Below are 24,344 nucleotides of genomic sequence, written 5' to 3'. Positions count from 1 at the left end.
CAAACTAGAACTGAAAATTTGTCTATAGCTTATTATGTCATGGAAAAACTTTACAGGTAAGTGGTCAAAACATTTGCACAAGTAGTTTTAAAACTAAAGATGTGCTCAAGCTGTGGAATTTACCTCTTATTTTATAGAGCTCCTGACATTTGTTTTGTGCTCATTTTTAATAAACCAAAGTTTGAAAACATTTACTTTATAGCAGTAACATTTTCTTTTGTTAATGAAAGTAGAAAACTCTCATTACCCACCTGAAGAACATCTCCAAGGTCAGCAGTGCTAATATCTGGGTCTTCAGTAGTATTAAAAGGAACAGGGTTAATTCTTACAAGAGTGAGCACTCTGGGTTCTGGATATCTCCACAACATCATTCCTGGACTATCCTCAGTTTCATTGTAAAACACAACTTCATAGGCACTGGGCAGTTTTTGTGCTTCTGTCAAATGAAAGAAAGCTATAATCTGTTATATAATTTCTAGAAAGAAACATGCTGGTTTATGAGACCAAAGTAGTTAAAAATAAACCCCTCAGGATCAAAAGGAGAGAAAATAAAAAAGCAATTTCCCTGACTTTTAAAAGATCACAGCTTAATGGAAAGAAATCAAAAAAGTATTTTTTTTCATTCTAGCAGATGTCTTTGCAACTGCTTTTCCAAAAAACGTAAAGTAATTCATTGTAAGAGGCAAATAATCTTTAATAGGTTACTACTGTATTTACTTTAAAATTTAAAAAAAGAAGAGCAATAATATTCTTCTTACCTGCATCTTGTATATACTGGAACAGGCCTGTTCTCAGATCATCTGAGGTATGCTCAGTTTTTGAGACCTGATTCTTTCCCATAAAAAAACAAGTGGGGTGTGTACATTCAGATACCAATGTCTCTACGCTGCCCTTTTTAGTAAGGTACTGCCACAGAAGCTCCTGGAGAAGAACTAAACAGTTCAAATGCTCTTGACCCCAGAAAACCTTTAAAAACAATAAAAAAAAGAAAAAAGAAAGAGAAAAGACAAAACAATTAAATACAAACATTCAGTCATTTTTGAAGGAAAACTACTGCCCCAGCTTTCAGCCTGCTCTACTTACACCTTAATTGCTTGCAAGTATCCTTTATGTGAAAAAAAAATAGGAACAACAAAAAAATCTCTACAAAACCATTTGGCAAATTTGTTATTTTCATCATTCGAAGGAAAGCATTAATTCTTACCACTTACAATTGATATTGATGCTGCCTGAAGAGCACAGATCTTAAAAGTCATATGTAAGAACTTACAGCTGAGTGCAGTACGTAATGCTAGGACTGGTCACAGGTTTTGCAGTTTAAGATATGACAAAAAAACCTTAAAGATGCAAAGTTTAAACTGTTCAAAGAGCTTGTTGCTCTAAAGGTGGAATTCTGGAATGCATTAAAAACCTGAGTAAGTGACACAGCAAAGATAATGACCAGAAAAACATATGAAAGGTCATCTCAAACACAAATACTGAGTATATAGAGCATATGAACTGGATGTGCTGCAAGTTCTGAGAGTGAGGTTTAAAAGTTTAAAGTTTTTTGAAGTTTAAAACAGAAATTTAGAAAAATAGCTAATAAAACTGGCATTCGAAGTCCAGAAGATTCATGCACTTTATAGCAAAATAAAAAGGCAAGTAAACATTCCTCTCCCCCAGCTTTGACAAGCAGCACTGCTTTTCTCAAATCAAAAACTCCTCAAAAATCTTGTTTGAGAGAATCATGTTAACAGCAACAAGTCCTTTAGTCTTCATGTGCAGAAGTGGGCCCAGAAGCAACAGGGAAGACAAGGAAGTAACTAGCAATTAATAAAGAAATAAGACTTAGAACCTGTTTGGGATGAAATCAAAATCACCAGACAGTAACTTAAAAGTCCATGGTAAGGGTAGGTCAGGTGTGCACATAAAGAGTAGTGCAATGTTTTTCACTGGGGAATACCAATTTTCAAATATGAAAAAAATCAGAAGATGCCTAAACAGAGTGTAGCACATCTGTCAAGAAGGAAACTTTTCCTTCCCCTGCATCTACATGTAAGCCCATGGAATAAAGTAAGACCCTCTTGAAACAGAGCTACAGCCAGTCCTGAGCTAAATACTCCTGGGCTACCGAGGTCAACTCCCTAATTTAGTGCATCTCTACTGCAGCTTCTAGAGTACCTCTGGGCTCAGGGTTCCACACTTGGTCTAGCACCACCCTAAGCAGCTGGAACTCTGGAGGACGGAATTCCTACAATATTCACAGATGAGGCACCAATTTCACATAAGGTCTCTAGGCTCTGCTGCAATACAAATTAACAGTGGTAGAAGATGAGGTCATGTTTAGAGCTGGTAAAATCATTAGCTGTAAATAAATTAATTTGAAACAGAATTGCTAATGCTTTTATCAGCATTCTCAAATCTCTTCTGCCAGACCAAATACTTAATTGTTTTCTGCAAAAGCTAATTATTGTTAGAGTATACTCTAACAATAAATGGCTTTCTCAGATTTATAGATACTTTTCTAGTCTTCATCAAAACCCCAAAATTTTGCCGCTCCCCCCCCCCTTTTTTAATTAACAACATGTAGAGGTAGTCAGCCAAGTACCTGTGAATAACAAATAAAAAAGAAGCAGAGAAACAAACTGACTTTATTTATTCATTAAGATACTATTTTTTAAAATTTGTATTATTCAATTAGCCCTATTCCCAGTGCTGTGGTTTTAAGAACTTCTAATGCCGGTTCTGGGAAAAGACCTAATGACATGACTAAATGTCAAAATTGCCTTTTTGTGTTTTATATGCTTGATTTATATATTTATTTTAGAACATTTGGTGTGTATAGATACTACAATAAAAATAATTAAAACAAGACATATCTTAAAGCCCACTTGTTTAAGCCCCCCAGAATCTATTTTTCATTTCAAGAACTCCCATGCTTCTTGGACTGGTTTCAAGTTGTGGGCACTTCCAGAAAGGAGAGGATAGCATGGAAAACTGAGTATTAATTGCTACAAACAACAGTTTATAATTACTCCCCTGAGAAACTGGTGTAAGTTTAAAAAGAAAGGATATGTATTTCTTAAAGCTACCCCTAGACATTACAGACACATAGCTCATGGACAGACAAACACACACACATCAGAACAGGGTCCTAGATATTAAGTGTTAGTAATTTGATCCAGTGGTTTTAAGGGAACACACACATACAGCTACAATACATGGCTTAAGCGGTATTTAAAAAAAACCAAAACACTGTACACAATTTTTCAATCAACAGTTTACATGAAAGAATAGATACTTATTTTAAAAGGTAATATAAAACCCAACCAAAACAAATAAGCAAAAAACCCCAACCCAATGAACTGTTGTAGGCTGCAAAGCTTTACAGGCTTTCATGCAATTTATTTATGAAATCTCAATCATCCAAAGCCAGTCCAGCTCAATAGCAGAACCATAAGCATCTCATACAGACCTGCAGCAGTCCTCCTCTCAAATCGATGTATATTTTTGGAATAGATTGCTCTGGGCCAGGATCACCACTGTGCTTACACCACTTGGCTTCCACATTAACAGAGCAGCAAAAAGGGCCCATCAGAGATCTGGCTCTTTCTTTGAGACTTGTTTTAAGTAGGAAATCTTTTATGTCAAGGACAAAAGATGATCCATGGATTCCTAAAAAGAGAGGGAGACAATTAATCCCGCTGGTAGTTATTCTCCCAACATTTATGTGCTTATCTCCTGAATTCACTTTACCACGAGCCTGGGAATCTCTGCCCACAAGCTATTACTCACACAAGTAGTCCCGCTGACTTTCATGGAAACACTTGTGTGGACAGTCACTCTCCTCTCCAAGCAAGAGCATCGCAGTTGGGTCACAAGACTTGTGATTTTTTTTTTTTTTTAGCTTGCTCTTCTGACACTATTGAACATGCTTTATACAGTGTTGCAGTTATGGAGCAGGTATGTTTCATGCACATTCCTTACAAAGAACTATTTGCCAAAACATTATGACTTTTTACATGTGTGATTATTTTAAGCTTTATGAGAAGAGACATTTTTCATTAAACTATGATTTTTTTTTCAAAAGAGTATATTAAGAACAAGAACAGCTGCTTCTCTTGATTGTATTTTAAACTGATAGGAAATAGCTATTTTGAACGATTCTCTCTGCTTTTGTTCAGGTTAGTTATTATAAAATATTGCCAGCCTTTAGAGTGCTTAGCAGGAGAACAAGGGTAATGTTTGAATTCAAATAATTAAAAACAATTACTGTAACTCAAAATATATAACGTGTGCTTACCAAAAAACCAGTTTAATCTAAACTTTTCACATCATAACCATTTGCTACTTTACATAGCTTTATAAAAGATAAAAATGATAACGGGAGGTTAGATTTATGACAGAACTTATGTACTCTCATTAAAGATGCAAATATTTTTAGGAACGAAACACCATCCAGAAACGTCACATCTCTTGTGAATTTAACTTACTGCAAATCACTGTTTAATAGAACAAACCATAGTTAATATCTCTGTATTTCTTTTGTATATTTAGATGAAGAGTACTACATCTGAGGCTGGGTTAACTTTTTTCTCTTCTAGTGCTCGTACTTGGACTTAACACTCAGAATATTGAATGTCACCATACTTTATAATGCCCACAGCTTATTTTTCTAATGAAACTGGATATTTACAGAAGGCAAAAGATTGAAAAACACCTAAGGCTTACATACAGATGTTTCAAGCTACAGTTCCATACCTTTGCTGGCAGAAAAATCCCACAAAAACACTACTCGCTGTTTTGAATACGTGCAGTAAAACTTCTATGAATCTCTTCTAGAATCCAGAAAGTCTGTCTGCATCCTGGGAGTTATGAGTTCATAATACCGAGAAATATTTTATACAATGGAAGAAAATATATTGGATTTTTTTTTTCTTTAAATCCAGCATCCACTAGGAAGGTGGTCCAACAGTCCCCATAGCGATAATGGCATTGAAGTGTATCCAGCCTGAGTAGGAACCGCACACAAGAAGAATCTCTCCCTTGAGCAGTCTGGATTTTATTAAGAATGATCAAGGGGTTGAGTAAACCTTTGTCCCACGCCAATCAACAGGACCATTGTCACCAATTGGGAAAGGGGTTTTAGCTCTGGGTCATTTAGGCTGGCTTCTGAGCCCCTGGGTCTCATCTCATGTAACAGGTTTATATGACAGAAGCTGTTCAGTGGTTTTTTGACACTGAACTTCAGCAATAATCATGAAAACTAACATCAACGCACCCTGACGCCTCTCCTTTTGGTAATGGTTCAGACTTGATTCTGTAAACTGTGGCATGAAGCAGTTTCACATACAGTTTTAAACCAAGAAAAAGAGGTGTTTTTACAGGAAAGGCTCACCCTCACCCTGCCATGCTCAGTTTAGTTATTTTAAGAGGCACTACAATATTTGGAAATTCAAAATTTTTTTATACTGTACATGGAATTTTGATTTTAAAGAGGAGAAGTTCTCAGTAACTATTGCACAATTCTGCAATATACAGAAATGTTCTATAGTTTTATTGGAATATGTGCCAAGTTGCAGAAATAACAAAAGGGGAAAAGGAATGCCAGAGTATGACTGGTTTTATTTATGTTTTCTTTCACTGGGATTACACTTGGAAGGATTATCCTTTGCAGTCTTTTTCTGCTGTCATCTCAGCTCCACAGAGTACAAAGAAAACACAATATCCAATGGCTTAGAAACAGAACTGAGCATTCGGCACATAATGCTGCTGGTTGAAAATCAGCAGTGCCTTTCTCAAATGCTATGTAAACAATGAGAAATGAAGACACAATTAAGAATAAGGAAATGTTGGTAAATTTTAAAGAAATAAAATATTACAAGACACATCCATGGATTGTGTCCTACAAATACCAGGAAAAGCTCACAGACTCAATGAGAGATTTTTCTTTTTCTTGCTGCAACGCAGATTGCTCCTGTATAGGCAAGAATCACACCCTCATCCTTCCTAGCAGTTATATCTACATGCCCTTTTGGGGATGAAGCAACTCTTAGCATAAAAACCACTGTGCTCTTAATAAAAAAAAAAATGCAGAGAGCATTCAGACAAACTTGCACAAAGTGATGACTTGAGGAAGCTTAAAGAAAACAAATGAAGATCAACAAGTATGCACAATCCCTAAAAAGCAATAGTAAATAGAGAGATCTCTGGGCCGGAGAGAAGCTTCAATAAGGTACTGTTACTACAGAAACCCTAAAAGGCTGACATTAGAAAAGAAATAATCTTACATCCTAAGGGAAGGGTGTGAATTAATACCAGTATGCACTAGAAGGGAGCTTATTTTAAGATTGCTAAATGCCATACTAACATTCAAAGTATACGCTCAGTTACTGAAGTTGCTTTCCTGTGACTAAAGCAATCATCTCAGAAAGGTAAAGATGCAAAATAATCATAATCTGTTTTTCCCCCCCCGACACTGTTTTCAGTCAGTCCTTTCAGGTATCTCTCACAAACTTCTATTGTAGAATTCTAACTTCAGTTGAAACAGATTAAATCAAAATCTCCATTTGAAGTGAACTTGAGATGGCACTACACAGAAGTAATATATCTTCATAAACGATTGTTGTGACATGCAGAAGTTAACTTGTTCTGTTTGGATTATTATGAACACCAACACACTTTTCAGTATGTGCAATAATTTACTTCTGAGAACAAATAGTTTCATGACTTCTAAAATACTCCTCCAAGAGACTAATAAATATAAAGCACTTGCTTTGGACAGTGTTTAAAAAATGCTGCCAGCCCTCCATTGTCAGACTCCACTCAAACCCACAATAGCACTGCAATATGCCGCCACGCTAACTGAGCAAAATACAGCTTACACCAGGCTTCTGCATGCCATTGGAAGGATTACCTTTATGATGACATATGCTCAAAAGGAATATCCAGATATTTTTATACAGTTGGAAATAATGTAGGAAGGTTTGAAAAAAAAGTTAGCACTTGCTTGGTAATGTCAAGAAATTAACTTGCTCAGAAGTTAAAGATGGAGATCATTACGAAAGAATAGTGAAGAAAATTTACTAAAAGACAACATTTGCTTTGATATTCTAACACCTTTCTTTTTTTAGTCAGTAGAGACTTGATTTATGCTAACATTTACAAAGACATCTCATAGAATCTGAGTTACCTAATAAGGTTATAAATATAGTTATATTAGAGTTTATATACAACTATAATATAGTTATATTAGTTTTTACCAATAGCAGGAGGCTTCATGTTTGTTGAACTGCCCTGTGTGCATAAATCTATTTGTGTGTATAGAAAAAAAAGAGCTAGACCATTTTAATAGATGCAGCAAATACATTAAAACAACCCTTGCCTTACAATCTCTTAGTGTTTAGGGAAAACAGGTGTTAAAAAACAGTTCTGTTATTTTTTCTGGTTCACAGACAAAGGGAGAGACAATGTTTTGACATTAACTATGGACTTTCTGTTTTCAAAAATATTTTAAAATACTGATATTTGAATCAATGCCAAATGAAACAAATAGAAATGTAGCAGGAGTTTTTTTCCTTCTATTATGCTCTGTGCATTTACTCTTCCTTAGATAGCTGCAAATCCTGTTTGGTTCACTGCACTGTCACCTAATACAACATAGAGCACGATTTTAATTGGCAAACTTCTATATGGGAAAAGAGTTTTAAGAAAATGGAAACACATGTATTATAATAAACATAGCACATGGCACTGGACTATATTCGAGCTGTCTTTTGAAAAGCCTCTTGCAAGCTAGTAGCTTTGCTACAAACCATAGCACTAGGAACAAAATTGCTTTTCTGAGTTTGGGGCAGCTCAGAAGCAAGACTGTGTCCCAGAGCACAGACACTGCCACACTGATTTGGACTGGGCAAGATGCATGTGAGTGATATATGTGGTCTGCTCCGACGGCCGCAGCTGGCAGACTGCATTCCCACCCAAAGGATCACGGTGCACTCTGAAGGAAGGAGTCCAGGCTCCCCCATGGGCCCTCCGTGCCTGGGCGGCAGCGATACAATCTGGCTGTTGAAGGTTAATTAGCAAGTGGTTTTCCTTACTACCTTCTGCTTTAATGTCACACATTACTTAAGTGATAATCTGTGATATTTGCTTCTGAGCATTCACTCTTTGTATCTGCAACTTCAGTAGCTAGTTTAAAGTTGCCAAAGATACTAAGACAGCTTTGAATACGTAAATATGTTATTATATCTAATATATTGACAGAATTATCTACGTGGGTTTTTTCCTCTTGAGAAAACTTCAGATACATCATGTAATGAGTAGCTATACTACAGTTACACTGCTCTGTTGACAGGTATCCTCTGCAAAGCAGCTTCTAAGAAGAAAGAGTAACAAAGCTATGAAAATAATTACAGGGGAAATACTGCAGTTAATGTAAGAGTCAGCCAATTTATTCAAGTCTGGGAACAGCAGTAGCAAACAAATTTTGAGATGTAGTAAAGGACAATTTTCCAGGAGAGATTTAGTTAACAATCCACTGACCGCACTGGATTTCTCATCAGTGTCGAGCTGAATCTTATGATAGTTCATTCTCCCCACGAGAACAATATTTACACATTACCAATTAACTATTCTTTAGTGAAAGAGAGTTTTCCAGTATTACATGGGGACACATGTGGGCTCTGTAAAAACATGAGATGTGTAACACACGGTAAACAGAAAGTAATGATCTTAAACAGGCCAAACCCTTGAATTCGTCACTAATAAATGTCCCCATGCATTCAGCAGTTCTGGCTGCTGGGAGCCTGTTTTCTTCAAACACTTCAAACACTAAAATCCAGGAACATTTATTATTTTAATCCATTACAGGCAGTGCTTGATTTAACTTTATTGGTTGTGGTGGTGGTAGTAGTTATAGTGGGGGTAAAGCTATGTTCTTTTACACATCATTTCAAAAGGGCTTAATTATATTTTATAGCTCAGGCCAGGAATCCTGCTTGTTTTGTGTCTAACAAGGTTCAAATGGAGTTCAGGTCAGTGATGAATCAGAAGAGAAGTCAAAGATGGTTATCTATTTGAAATGAGCTCATCTCCCTTAAAGAATAACTGGGCAGGTACATAATGTTCATTACACTACTGCATACTAAATAGCTGAAAAATGTCAATTCGCTTGTTGATTTGGTAATTTTGGATTTTGTGATGCCTGATCAGAGAGGGCATATTAAAGTAAAGATCTAAAGGGATTTTCATTTTTGGTCAAGGCTGTCTTTGGTATAGAATAATTTGGAACACATTTGTAAAGCTCTATCTTATTCTAATTAAGTAGAGAAACATGCATAATGGAAACCAACAAAAATAGTGTTCATTTTGCACCCGTGAGTCCAGCTTTCAAAACTGAGTACTGTACTGACATGAGTAATACTTGGTTCTTGTATCATAAAATTTTATTTTTAGATAGCAGTTTTCAGAAAAGTGACTAAACATTCGTTCCAGCTTTACAGATGGGCATGGAGAGGTTCTTCAATTTAAAAAAAAAAAATCTATGTATTTTCACATCTTAATTTTAGGTGGTTGGTTGAAAACTGTGGTTTATTTTCAGGAGATAGTACCTACAACTGTCACTGATGTACAAAGTTGTAGATACTTAGCACTACAAAAAAAATCAGACATTGAATGGTTGCACAGTAAATGAAGCATTACAAAATAGTGGATGCCACTCAAAATGTAGCCCTATATAACTGCCACAAAGTTGAATTAGAATTACAGCTTTGGTGTCTTGTTCCTCTGCTCTACACTTGATTCACTGGATTTCAACTGCTTTAATAAACTAACTAGTCCATGAACTAGAGGGTAACTTTTCTTTACAAATAACCATCCTGAAGATAGTGCCTGGCAGCACCTGATCTGTTTGAGCCTCTATAACCCCCTGAATCATGCTTATGGGAGTCCAAGTCTTGACAGATATACCCAGGCCACACAAACTGAACAGGTTTCCCTGCACTCTCAGGATGTGTTTCCCCAGGATTAAGGCCAGTATGGGTCCAGGCTCCTATCTTCCAATCTTCTCCTCCCTTCGATCCTTCCTCCCCCTCCCTCCTTTCTATACTTCTCTGAATTCTCTTTTGTGCCAGCATGGTCATTAAAGTGTACCTGTCCAGTGAGCCAGCTGAAGGAGATGATTTTGCTGGAAACTTTTCTTTCCTGTTGGGTTATCTTTCAGACGGAGCAGTGCCCTGACTCAACTCAATGAACAGCTGCCTGAGTAACAGAGCTAGCAGAAGGCAGAGTGTGGAAACGTGCAGCCACAGTAACCTAAACTTCCTATGGAACTGCACCTTTTGTTTGGGCAGCAAGCTGGTGATCTCATCCCATTAAAAATATTCTTGTCATAGAAAATGAAGAAACTTGTCACCAGTATGTCAACAATTTAAACAACTTAAGGAAGTAGTCCGTAAGACTGGCCAATAATGCCTAATCTCTGTGTTCTGTACCTCATGCTGCAAAATGTAGATTTAACTGGAGGAATTGCACAGAAAGCATAAAATGTGCAAAGAAAACATTCAGCTTTCACTGTTATCTGTATTTCCTCGTGAATGTAAATATTCTACAGAATGAACTACCATGAAAATGCTGTATCACCTACTACTGCCACATACAGCACTGGGATCCACATAACAAAAGAAATTCCAGTCTCAAAATAATATGCAATTACTTTCACAATAAAAGCTGAAAAGATTACAAAAACAACCGTATTTGTTCAGAATTTAATTTCATTTGGAGTCAACTTTTTGAAGTCAAGTTATTTCAACTGTAAATACAGTTCTGCAAAATTAGTGCACACTGTCTTGAATCAACAACCTACAACTAACTTTTTTTCCTCCCCTGAGTTAACATGCTAGTTCATCAGTAGCAATTCTGAACCCTGTTACAAAGTACTAGTAGGGAATCTGACCAGGATTAATAGTGGTACTCAGTCCTGGGATTAGGTGGTGTCTTGTTTCATGGATTTTAGGCCATCTGTTCTTCCCTCCTACATTATACTCCTGCAGAACTATAAACGCACCTCCACCTCAGGGACTATAGAAAGGAATTAGAATTCTTCTGCTTTTCATTATCACAAGATTCAGTAACTCATTTCATTGTCAGGATAATCCCCTTTTACTCTTTCTTTTGCGCTTGCAGGGTATGCCAAAATGACAAATAAAATCCCAGATGTTAGAGACCTGATGAGGTCTCCACCTTTTCTTGAGTGTTGGGTTTAAGCTACTTGGGACATGGTGTCAAATCTGACAGGACCCTGATGCCCACACCCAATATTTATTAAGGTTTGTTAGTGATTTGTATAGCTGTCTACAAGCTGCACTTCCACCTCAATCCTCAGTGGCCATTTAAATATTTAGTTTGTCCTCTGGCTTTTACTGACAAAGAATTAATTTCCTATTGTTCAAGTGTTGGAAAGAGTTTATATTTCTTTCTAAAAGTAACAAAGGTCTTCTGGGTGTTGTAAATGGCTTGTTACTGCTGCATATTATTTTAGGTAGTCATATCTAATTTAATGTTTTATTTCCCCATGGGCTAACTCGCATATCTGTAGCATCCAAAGGCTATGACAACGCCTTAGCAGAGTTTTCTCGAGAGAGTCTGTTAACTCCAAAACGAAGTTTGGTCTTTGCTCCACACCAATTAATAGCTGCATTTAATTTTTAATATTTCTGTAAAGTATCTTAAGTATGTAATTTCTTTCAGGTTTAGTAAAAATACTTGCGATTGTCATATGCTCAACTAGTGTTTATTTTTTCCCCTTATTTATATGCTAAAGTAATCATCTCTGTATACAGGACGAAGGGCTGGGGAATTCTGTCTATGATCTTTGGAATACTTTATGTCTGTAACTCTCTCAGTTCAGACACTGAACAGCAAGACTTCCCTCCTGTGTCCAGCCAGAGCAAAATAAGGCTCCACAGAGAGGCTACAGGCTTCTTGCTGTCTTTCACTCTGGGGAGAGTACAGTTCTCAACTTCTCTCATTTATCTGCTCTTTTGGCAGGTAGGTAGTGCTAATTTCAACACCAAACCTAAATTAACTGAAAGCCATATGTTTAGAATTGCATTCTATTTCCTAGTATTTATTGCTAAAAATTCTTTCAACTTTAATGGCATGTGAGTGTTCTGGAGTGAGCTACATACCTCAAGTGTGTGGTACCAAGCAATTTCAAATCTGACTGGGTACATGGCACTCGAGAACTCTAGCCACTTTGTACAAGATGCCACATACTTCAGAGGGCAAAAATCACTGAACCAGGTCTAACGATAATTCTTGAACTTGGGGTTTTTGTCAACAGTACAAGCTGCCAAAAATGAGCCAAATGTTTGTTATTTGCTTGTATGAAATGGGTACAAGTTTTAACTTGTAACTCCAAGCCACAAAATATAAAATGACTACAGATAATTATTTTATTTAACATCAGTACAACTTAAACTCCTGCCCTTAAGGGTATCAGAAAAACTATACTGGTAGCCTCTTCTAAAGTAAAATTAATAATATCTGTTTTTCAAAAAGGGATTTTGTTTTGGTTTGTTTTTTTGCCAATACACTGCATCACATTCTACAACAGTGTTACTTTACAAAACCCAAAATACTCGGGATTTCACCATAAGTACAGAGGAGAACATAAGTATTCTAGCAGAAATAGTAACCATGTTGTTATAAGTAACTGTTGTATTAAAACATGAAAAATGTCCAAAAAATGAAGTCCCTTGACACGCTAAAGGTTTGGGGTTGTATAACAGTGCAGCAGGATATGTAGAAATAGAGGTGTTTTAATTTGATCCAACTGCAATGTGAGTGTTCAACACTTACAATTTGTTTTGTTAGAAGTGAAATAATTCAACTAATTAGCCCCTGTGTTTTTCAGAAGCTACATCTTATTACTTTCCTAAGAAATTAAGGAACAGAAGGCCTTTAGCTTCCATGATTAAACCAGGAAAGTCTAGAGGGAAAACTGATAATTAAAAAAAAGTTGTATAGCAAGCTTCTTTCTTAATTTCAGCTAAAAAAATTGAAGCATTACACAAGGTCATGCACTTTTGTTTTCCCCCTATAAGGGAGGCAAAATACCGACAATACATTCTTGCGAGTTTTTTTTTGCTAAATAATTCCTAGCAAATAGGATTCCTTACAAACCAACTTCATCTCCTACATTAAAACTCATCTGGAAAAGGGGTCGTTTACACTGTTTATAAAACAATGCCACATAAAATGTGTAAAAAAACATATTTCACTAAAAATAGCTTGCGTAAGTAAGGGATTAGAGTAGTTTCTACTGCTATAATTGTTCCTTTGTAGTTTTTTCCATGATATTTTTGAACAGTGTTTTTAACTATGTTTATTAAAGTCAGCACATCAAAAAGGATCAAAGAGAAAGCTAGTGAGAACCAAAGGAACCCCAAGCGTATTGTGTTGTCTCACTAGGGAGTTATGCAGATTCAAGTAAACAAGTGCAAATTGTTGAGGTTTTAATGAAAATTTTCTACAATTATTGTATCTGAAGTCATTCTATATAATAACATCTGTACAGCAGATGGCTATACTGTACAAAAGGCAAGCAATGCTCCTTTTTCTTCCTCTGTTTTAACTGTACATCTGAGATGACTACTTTTGTCATTGTGCTTAGTTTGGTTCAGCAAATAATTCGTAAAATGCAGCTGCTGCAGATGGTCACAATAGTTATTTGACTGTAAAATCGAAGACACAGTGAAGTATTTGCGTATTAGTTTCATTCTGTAAAAAAAATAATCTGACATTAAGCCTGTTCAGCTCAAAAGGTATATCTATAAAACCTTTTGTAAAAAGAAAACTAGTGAAGAACTGACATATTTAAATAGTCCTTGCTCCCAAGACACAGCTATTAGACCTTTTTGTAAAATTGAGTTAGCTTGCATGATTTCTTTGCAATAATAAACCAAATCTAGTTAGTAACTGTGGTATTCTCCTGAAGTATTTTTTACACAAGGTTATAACACCGTTTCCCCCCATACTGAGTAATTTATCTTCTTTTCTGAAGTTATAATTTCCACTATTGGTTTCTATTGGCACTTTAATTTCAAATTAATAATTTTAAATAAAAATCCAAACAATTTATTAAAAGAATTTTTGAAAGTTTCAATCAGATTTGTGGAAGTGTGTTTTTCACACTTCTTGAAACTTAATTTATTGCACTGTGGCAACAGCATGCAATCCTCATGCACATGTATTTTTCTTGTTATAAAGCAAAGATAAGGCAACTTTAACTGGAAAAAAATGTGAAAAGAGTCTGTTGATGTCTATTTATTGTCTGGTTATGAAAGTTCTTCATACAGAATAATTTCCATTTTCATTAGATTCAGCATCAGTATTGCTTTACTTAACAATGCTTGCCAGACTACAAACATACTGAAGATTCATGTATAGCTTGTGACATTAAAAAAAGAGATTGGCTTCCTCAGACTGCCAGAAGAATTAAGAAACAGAACTTTGTAGCAGAATGTTTCTGAGGCTTAATGTGCAAGGCAAGGTACATCCTCCTTCTAGAAGGATGAAAAACTCCAGGGTAAGCGATACACACTGCTGAGTTTGCCAAATTGCTTTATAAGTACAGTGACGGAACGGTCTCGGCTTTGATTTATCAAAGCTTGCTGTGGACACCGTAATGTACCATGGGACGGATAATATATAAATGATAGAGGGGAAGTGATGGAAGGAAAGAGGATTATTACACAGAAAGAAAACTAGAACTATTTAAAGGACATTAGAAAGGCCTTTTACTCAGTTGCAGTGCTTTCTATGCTAGGGTTGCAATCTGATTGGAAAAGCGTGGGAATGCAGGCACTGTTCCTGCCTGTACTGCTGTTTATTTATGGATAAATCAAGAGTTTCAGGCTCCAGCACTTTCACAGGCTTTCATGTCCTATGAACCTTAAATTTTTCATTTTTAACTTTTAAAACAATAAAGAAGTACTGAAAGTTGCTGGCCTGAGGAGAAATATTTCTGATGAAACAGAAATAAATCACCACCTTGCTTGGCCTACAACTTGTTCCTCTCAGCTACAGACCGTTTTACCTCACAAGCTACTCTGCCAACTACCTACATCTGGCCCATCTCCACATCATGTAAATGTACCATCTTATTAGTTTTATTAAAAGACTAATAAAACAGTTTACAAAGACACTGAAAATGTCTTCATTTTAAATGAGTCTCTGGTATCCTTTTAATTGTACCCAAAATGTAAAGTTTCCTTGCAGTTCTGCAGTAATGAGGCTGGAGCGCCCATTTCCCCTGTGTGACTCTCATCTGTGCAGAGGAAGCATGTAAAAATTTAAAACTTCATAAGCCTGGAGAAGAATAACGGTATGACCCCGTATTTACATAGTAGCGTATGTCAGGGCTCGGAACAATTATTTCTGTATTTTTTCTAAACAGAAATATAGGGTCCTAACAAGAACATGTAGTTATAGAGTGAAAACTGTCAAAATTTTGCCCTTTGAAATATGTGCTGAATTATCAGAATACCAGAATAGTGGTTCTTGTAACCACTACTCCAGCCAGAATTCCATCAATAAATTAGTAACTACAAGCTGGGGGATATTAACTACAAAATTAAGCACTCTTGGGTGCTGCCTCACTGAAAGGAAAACTCAGGTAATGGAGTCTATCAGGGATTTGCTATTTTCTATTGTGGATTTATGATGTTAGCTAGAGGAGTTCCCCTCAAGGGCCCACGCTTTAAAATGGTTACTAGACCACCACTTAACATATCAGTAGCACTTCCAACTTCCAAAACTCTTACCTGCAGTTTTATGTCCACTTTTAATATTCAGGCTCCCACTAAGGTTTGATAAAGAGACTAACATACAAGGTTTACTGGGATGTGGGATGGTTTCCATCGAAACAACCATCTGAACGGTGTGAATGGAAATTTTCTGGAAGCAAGAAAGGGCCCGCCACAAGTTTTCTTGTACTGAAGCCTTTTGTGCAGCATTGGTGTGCACTGCAGGTAGCAAATCCTTTGTACTGGGGTGTTTGGTTATCAAAATGACATCCTCATCTGGAATAACGCCAGCTGACGGAGCAGACTCCTTCCTGGGCTCATCATCATTTGTGGTTATGATTTTCTTCAAAAACTGGTTTATTTGATCAAGTCTGACAAAACTGAGATTTGCTTTCAAAGGTTTTGATATGTCCACATTTATGTCAGCTGTAGGAGGAAATTGGAGAAAGAAATATGAGAAGCTATAGTGCAATTATTCAAGCAATGTAAAAATATTAGGCATTTAGTGGAGAGAATGTTACTTCTACTGTTTCATTAAAAGGACTGAATCAATGGTATAACAAAATGAAACAATATTTTTAGGAATAAATCTGAATTAAAACATCATGAAAAGTACTATAAGCAATCTTCACTATATACAGTTTTAAAGGAAGAAACATGTCACAATGTTGATCTTATTTCCTGGTTTCTTCCCAGAGATCACCACAGCCATCTGAAAGACACACACTTTATTTGAGTGTGCAGGAGGATAAATTCATTAGTCCTTTTGTGTCAGAATGAAAATATACTTCACGTTCTCTTGAGTTTTACATCCAGTAGAACTATTTGACTAAACTCCAAAGACAATAGTGAACATTTTCAACACATTTAAATGAGTGAATAACATGTTTCCTACACAACTAATATGCAGTATTCTTCAATGTCTTTTCAAGATGAAATGTGAAATAAAAAGCAAATATAAAAACTGAGGTATATTTAGATTTATTTGTTTTCCAGGGAGATTGGAATAACTTAATATTTTTAAAACATTCTTTGTCTCCTTAGTAAAGGATTTTGGTACTTCCCAGACTGCTAAAAGTCTTACAGAATTTTTAGAAATCACAACTAATATGAACAACATTGACAACAGTGATAAATTTAGTAGCTGAGATGTTGCAATTACCCAGATTATTTCACAGATGGGAAGCAGGATTTTACGATGGTTGAAACTTATTTCTCTGCTGCTATCTCCCTTTTTATCAGCACATTACACTTCATTACAGAAATTCAGCTTTTACTTAGTTTTAAAAATTTTTCATTTTAAATTTGGCTTTCACCCATAATGAGACAGCTACCCTGGGCAGGGGGAAAAGTTTGCTTTTCGCTTTGCTGTTTGATTCCCACCACCCCACCTCCAAGAACCAGAAATGATTAAAATTCTGTGCATATATCTAAACTAGTTTAAATGTTCAGAGAAAACAGCACCACTTAGTTTCAAGTTTCATTATAAATATGTATAGGAAACACTGTTGAAGGTTTTACACAGATTAATGAGTATTTCACCAAAATTAGGACCTAGTTTCAAGTTGTCCAGGATCACGTTCTACTCTTAATGTTGATGCAAACTGATGAACTAGATTCTCGCACTCTTTAGGTAAATTACAAGTTTTTACAATGGTAAAGGGCTGCAGCAGCAGAGCTTCGGAGGTGCTCTTAAGCATAGGCTTATACTGACTTCAGAGGGTTCCAGGCACATGACAAAGCACCTTTCTGACTCCCCAAAATATCTGGGGGTTCTAAATTTTAGTTAGATGCTTTGGTATCTGAACAGATAAGTCTCTGAATTATAAACTAGCACTTTTTCTACAGAGATAAGAGAAACTTATTAATGACCATGTAAGATTTGTTATGGCTAAATTAAAAAACCCCAAACAATCTTAGAAAAAAGTCTGTAGTACTCCACAGCTAACCAAAATTTAAGACTGAAAAACTATTTTAATTGTCACTTACTAGTTTAATTAATGGTTTTCTGAAAATATTTTTTTGTGTGTGTCAAAGCCTTCCATGCTGAACTAGAAACTGTGGCAAAACACTAGCTAACACGTGGGCCTAGTAGAAAGGCGAGTATCAAAGCTAGTGAGCTGGACATTAGAAGAGAGCAAGATTTTAGGCATCCAAAACCACACAGGAGCAACTTGGAAGATTTTTCAAAACATTTATGTACTGATATTTTTAATTAAAACCAAGGGAAGAAAAATGTCTTAACACTTTTGAAAATCCCTCCACCCTTCTTGGTGCTAAAGAATACCCCCACGCTTGCCTACATTTTTGCACACATCCTTGGTTCTCTCCTCCCTTTGAATAGAGAAAGGAGACTTATGAAGAAAGTAGAGACCCATGTGACATCACGATATTAATGTACTTATGATAGTCAAATGGAAAGAAGTGTTATTCTAATGAAATGTTTAAAAACAAAACCCCAACCACAAAACCCCAAACAAACAAATGAGCAGTATTTTTAAGATGACCCAAGTTTGCAATCCAACTTGCACTAGGATTTGGGTTTCTGAACCATTTAGGCACACTCAAAACAAGTTCTGTATTGACTTAATTTTCTCCTTTACTGATGTAGTAATAAAGGAGTCAAATGGAATAGATGTTCTTGGCTTTGCTACATAATTAAGTCTGTAAGTTAGTAAATGAGGAAAGGACCCTTATTGCTTGGTGTGACAGCTTTCATGTCTAACTGCTTTGTCAAAGGCACATTTTATTGCCAACGCTTTCCTATGGTAGTATGCTCCAGAAGAGGAAAAAACAACAAAAAAACCTACAACCCCCAAACTGCTAAGATATAAGTTGATAGAACAGGTGTCAAGTTAAAGCCAGAGAGTAAACTGACAGAGAAAGATTTAAAAGAAGATGAATATGAGAGCAATAGTTCTCTCTTGGGCTTCCTCAGACCAGGGCAGAGAAGACGCAAGGGCACTGGTGAAGCTCAGCGGTGGAACATGCATGGCACCTGTGAACCTGAGCCTGTGTTTTATCCCTGCTCTTAGTCACTTGTTTTCATAAACACCTCGCTCATGCAAGACAGCAATAAAAAAATGGACACTAGGACACCAGAGAAAGGCAAATGACTTCCCTGTATTCTGTTTGGAAACTGTGTGTCACACAGAAAAATGTTGTCATTACTGATAACTTGACAAAGGTTTGTATTAAGTTATTATTATCCAGTGAATCAGCCCCGCCAGAAGGTGGTGGCAGCCAGAAGCATAATTGCAGAAAATGTAACTCTGGAACTTTCGCTGCAAATATTTTAACTACCTCATAATGACATAGGTTATTTTTACAACTGGGGAAAGATTATGTAAGGAGATTCTTTGGCATTTTAAGTAAAACATTCAAAAAATAAAAATCCAATTGAGCAATCAACATGTTTTTAGTCTTTGTCCTGTTCTACAATTTATACTTAGAACTGTAAAAGAAACTTCAGCATTCCTTCTAAGAAAAACATATTTAAGTGTTGGACAGAAACAGCGAAAACTGATGAAATATGAAGAGCTATTTATAGCAGTTGATGAAGATAGATGTTCAGCAGCTTCTCCAGTCACTCAAACTGGGCTACAAAGAGATGTTGCAATGTAAAGGGTCACCTAGACGCAGCTGGAATAAAATTTCCAGGGTGCAAAATCCAAGGATAACAGTCTTTTTTAGATGATTTTGAACACCTTGGGAAGCACACCACACAACACTGTGAAGATTCTGTGCCAGTAGGAAAACACAGGTTCCTATAACTCAAACAACTCATAAATTGTCCGAAATTACATTGGAATCAGGACAGGGCAAAAGGTAGCTCAAAGCCACCTTTAATTCCTTGATTACATCAGTCTCTCCATTGCCTACTAGTGACTGGCTACCACAGTTATATACCCCAATACTTTCTTTAGATTTAAGACATAATAGCAATAACTTATTTTGCTAGGTATTATCTATTTCCAGCAAATAAATAGTAAAGAGACCATGTTGCTTGTAAACAAACTGCGTTCAAGTAAGTTATTTCTGTTTATGTTTAAATCATACTGAACTAGATGATATCAAAGCAGTATTTTTTTTATTACAGTGTAGCATTTGAGTGTAGAATTTGAATTGTTCTTCCCCTCTCTCAATTTCTTCACTTCATCTCTTTAGATTAACCAGTAAATCCATGTATGTCAATTACTAGTTTCTAATTACCCTTCACAACTTTCTGAACAGCTACTAGGAAACAGAATGATGAAATAACTATTGAGTTAAAAGGAGATTAGATAAATATAAATAAATTACTCTTATTATATGCTCCCACCACACTAGGAGATGACTTAACAGTGAAAGGAAAAGAATCACATTGCAATAATGAAATCAGAGAGGGAATTCAGGTCCCAGAGGCGATTCTACAGAGTTTATGTTAATGTACACCTTGTGGGGGACCAAAAATCAACTGGAATAGTTTCCTGAAAACTGTTTCCAGCTATTTTCTCATTTAAAAAGTTCCAACTTCACTTGACCCATTAGTCATCATATTACTTACATTTATTATGTATTTTGAAATCTATTACAAAAAACCCAATGGATTCAATATGGCCTGTTTGAACAAAATCATAACATCTATAAAAGAAAACCTATGAGCAGCACTCTGAAATTTCTGTCTGAAACAATTTCTTTCTTTGTCATTTTATTACTTAGAGCTTCAGATAAAAGATTTCAAGGTTATGAGTATTTTACCCTTGTTCTCCATAACATTCAGATTTGTACTGTGAAGATATAATTTCATTCTGTGAACTTGGGATAATGATATTACTCAGAAGGACTTTTTATTTGGTGGGCTAAGGATGAATAAGCAACACAAAAATAACAGAGCTCCTAGCAAGTTACTTTAGGTCAATCCCAGCTCTTACTTATTCTAATATATGCCATAACTTAATGTACACCAGGTTATTATTTCTATGACTAGTAAACTATCATAGTATACTCTTAATCTGACAACCCACAAAGTAAACTCCATGAAAATTATTTATAAGCTTTATTTATAAGACTGGGATCTTTTCACAGACTATGAGAAATGTTGAACTGTGAGAGAAAAAAATATAGCATTTTCCAAGAATTTGTTCACTTCTCATACCCCTCATTTTGCAGTGGACCTTTTATTTCTCATAGCTAATATAGAAAAGGCCAGGTGTCTCTTCCTCAGGTTGGACATGGGTCTTGCTCTCCCCTACTCCAAGAAGGCTGTAAAATATTAAACTTCTTAATAAATACTACTGCTATAGAAGAAACTACTATTTGCCCTAAACTCTTATGAGGATTGAATTTCCTAGTCCTAAACAGAAGAGGAGCAGACAAGAGGCATGAAACATTTTACCACCAGTAATATTCTTTCTCTGGGAGCTGATGTAAGGAGTCTAACAGAGGAAATCTGAGGAAGGTAAAGGTAATCTTGAGCCCTGATTCTGATTTGGAGTCAGGGTGGCCCTTCAGTAACAGGGAAATGGCTGAATTGCAAAAATTAAATTTATAAAAATAGGAAAGAGACAGACATGTAAAGAAAAGACTAGCTGTACTGTTCTCAATTGTCCCTGGTCAGGCATCAAAAGAGAGACAAATTAAAAGAAATTGAAAAGTAAGAAGAATACAAACGAATTGTTTTTATCCTCTAATTCATCGTTCCCAATTTGGATCAAGGGAAAAGAAGGAAGAAACTTGAGACAAGGCTTCAGAGGCCATCTGCAGTCCATCTTGTATTCTGCTTCTGTGAGACAGATGCCAATTAGTCTGGAAGAGGCTGGTAGTCACTGCTCAGTATTTCTGCCTACTGCCGTCTGTGTGCTGCAGCCCCACAGAAGCAGCTCTCTGAGGCCAATATGGCAAACTACAGCTTTCAGGGAGCTTAATCAACTCGAGCCATGTGGGGTGTTCCTCAGCGGTAACAACTCCTACTTCCACAAACCAGTATGTCAAGTATGTCATTGACATTACACAAAGGAGACACCAAGACATTGACAGTTCTATCTAGCCAGTGCCTGGGTTTGAGATCCCAGACAAAGCTCAGTGTGATGTAATTCTATTAATACTTTTAAATTGTCACAACTGAACTGAAATCAATTGTTGTAGGTCAAGAAGAACAAAGATACCATTAATAAAGGATGGAGGGTTACTGCTATTCATAGGATGTTGACTGAAATTAAGCAACAGTGCAACTACCAAATACACTACAGAAGTGTGTCAAGAGTTGGGTGGCAAGGCTGAAAACTACAATGGGGGTGTTGGGAGGCACTACCATGAAAGGAAAACCCTAGCGAAGGGAAACATTAATTCTCTCAACAGAGAGTCAGGGAAGTTGAAGCACAATACAGCGAGATGAAATAAATTGTTGCAGGTCATGGAGCACATTTGTGGAAAAGAACCCATAAATACTAACTCTCTCTTATCTGCTTAGCTGCTGAATAAAACATCTATATTAAGACATACATGAAAAAAGAAAGAGGATTTCAGAAAATTGAGCAAATGTTTGAAATAAGTTTTAAAACAATGCCAATACACTGAAAAACATACCAAGAAAATATTTTCCAACTTATCCATGTGGCTTTGGTGCGCAGTTTGCATTTTCAGTACTTAGGCATTTAAGAAACTAAATTTAAAGTAAGTGTTGTAGACGCTGCTTTTAGAAAGGTACTTTGATAATTTTACGCATTATTACACTGATATTACAGACAATAGATGTGTCAAAACCAAAGCAATACCTACAGGCTGGTACACCTGTTTGGAATATTTCTCTTTGCCCTCTTAATCAAATAAATATCATTTCATGGCTACAGTGTCAGTGCTTTAAAAACTTGTTTGTAAAAGAGTAAAGGGAAAAAAAACTACTAGAAAGCTCAAAAGTTTTGCAAATGACCCAGAGTTAATTAGAAAAGTCTGCACCCTGGCTAGTTCCCCTTCTCACGTGTCAGCTCTCATTAAATCAAAAAATTCTCATTTCAAAGTTAACAAACACCATGGTTAACAAAACTGTTAAACTGGGATCAAGTGGGCACATTCCTAGGTTTATATATGATGTCATGCTAAGCAGCCCACAGCTGAACTTGCAAGTAGTATGAATGATTTTTCAATATATTAAGTATCTGATCTAATGCTAATTTTCTCTCTATAGGCTAACTGTGCTGGAAACAGGTGGCCCTGCTTTCAATTACGGAGGGCTAACATGCCAGTGTGAGGCCTGGATTAGTTCACCTTCTCACAGGGAATTTGCCTTGGTTGGGAATGGATTTATTATGGCTTCACACATGGAACGGAGCTCATGTCAGCTGAGGGCAGTGATACATCATATGATTCAAATTAACCTGCTGTGGACTGTTCCGCAGGGCTGATATTGTGTATTAAAATGACGACATTTTTAAAACAGCTTGAAAGAAACCAGGATTGCTGAAGTGCAATGGTTCCAATTTGTTCCAACTAATCTATCACCTGCTGGAGATATTATTCTAGTGGGTTTCTGGTAGCTGCTATTTTCCAGGTTTCTCCAAACCACTGACCTTGCTAATGGATACAATTGTTGCCTCTGCAAATAGGGGGAAAAAAGCTGGAGAGAGTGCCATGGTGCAGTTTAGTTTGTTGCTTTTTACACCTAACCCTAGACCCAGTGCTGTGCCCCTCGCAGTGTCCAAACCATGCCATGGAGGGACTGGCAGGAAAGAGCAATCCCCCAGTTCTCACTTTATCTTTCAGTGGGACAAGGCATTTCTTAGTCTGGATAGTTTCTGCTGTAGAAATTATTTTGAAAGGTGAAGTATCAAGGACTCCAGTTATCTCACACCTAGCCTAATGTCTTCCCAAGAAACTGCTGGGGGAAGAGGACTTTGGCATAAACCATCTATATTTTGCATGTGTAAGTACTTTAAGGCAATATTTTGTATCATTTGCATGCAGAAAGAATACATCAAAAAGACAGCTTTTATACCTAAGAAAGCGTAGTTGATTTAAAAAAAGAATATCCAAAGAAAGGACTAGAGGGTAAAGAGGATAAATTTTCAAAAACTGTTAAAACAAGATGGTCATATTTGTTCCTCACCTAATGAATAATATCTAATGCTGAAGCAATAAATAGTTCACTTATATGTATTAGACAAGAATTAGATGTACAATCCAGTAGCAGCCTGAATATAAAAGAGAGACGGTCATGTAAACTGATGTAGATGGAATTTAAAAAATTTTAAATAATTAGTTACTGTAGAAAAAGAAAGAATAGTCCTTTAATACATTGTGGGGTTAAAGTTGAGGTCTGTTCCCACAGGCCTGATGATGAATGCTTATTTCTCCTAGGATCCTATTACCTTAAATCTGGAAGAAATATCATTTTTCTTTAGTTGCCAAAAATGTACAAAATAATCAACTCATGTGGCAAGAAGTGCATTAATGTATCCTGTTATTCTCATTTAATTAGTGGTTTCCAAGTTTAGCTACTTGCTGTAGTTTTTTGATCTCCGAGCTAATATGGACTGACAACCTGGTTTCCTGTGTGGTGAAGCCATACGATTTTTT

The 24,344-nt window shown here is 36.3% G+C and overlaps 1 protein-coding gene across 4 annotated transcripts in view; it reads right to left on the bottom strand.

Moving 5' to 3' along the window:
• VPS13B (vacuolar protein sorting 13 homolog B) overlaps window positions 1-24,344 on the bottom strand; it is a 486,539-nt gene that overhangs the window by 80,234 nt on the left and 381,961 nt on the right. For 3 of the 4 annotated variants that reach the window (XM_069779759.1, XM_069779758.1, XM_069779761.1), the window contains exons 36-39: window positions 15,810-16,217; window positions 3,458-3,657; window positions 759-966; window positions 252-454 (exon numbers count right to left, since the gene is read on the bottom strand). In XM_069779759.1, the coding sequence (XP_069635860.1) occupies window positions 252-454; window positions 759-966; window positions 3,458-3,657; window positions 15,810-16,217 (1,019 nt within the window). The remainder of the gene's footprint in view (window positions 1-251; window positions 455-758; window positions 967-3,457; window positions 3,658-15,809; window positions 16,218-24,344) is intronic. The other variant, XM_069779762.1, reaches the window with a different exon arrangement.

The sequence above is a fragment of the Haliaeetus albicilla genome, chromosome 3, assembly GCF_947461875.1.
Source record: "Haliaeetus albicilla chromosome 3, bHalAlb1.1, whole genome shotgun sequence".
Classification (NCBI taxonomy): Eukaryota; Metazoa; Chordata; class Aves; order Accipitriformes; family Accipitridae; genus Haliaeetus; species Haliaeetus albicilla.
The sequence above is the reverse complement of the archived record's forward strand: the minus strand, read 5'-3'. Positions and strand labels throughout refer to the sequence as shown.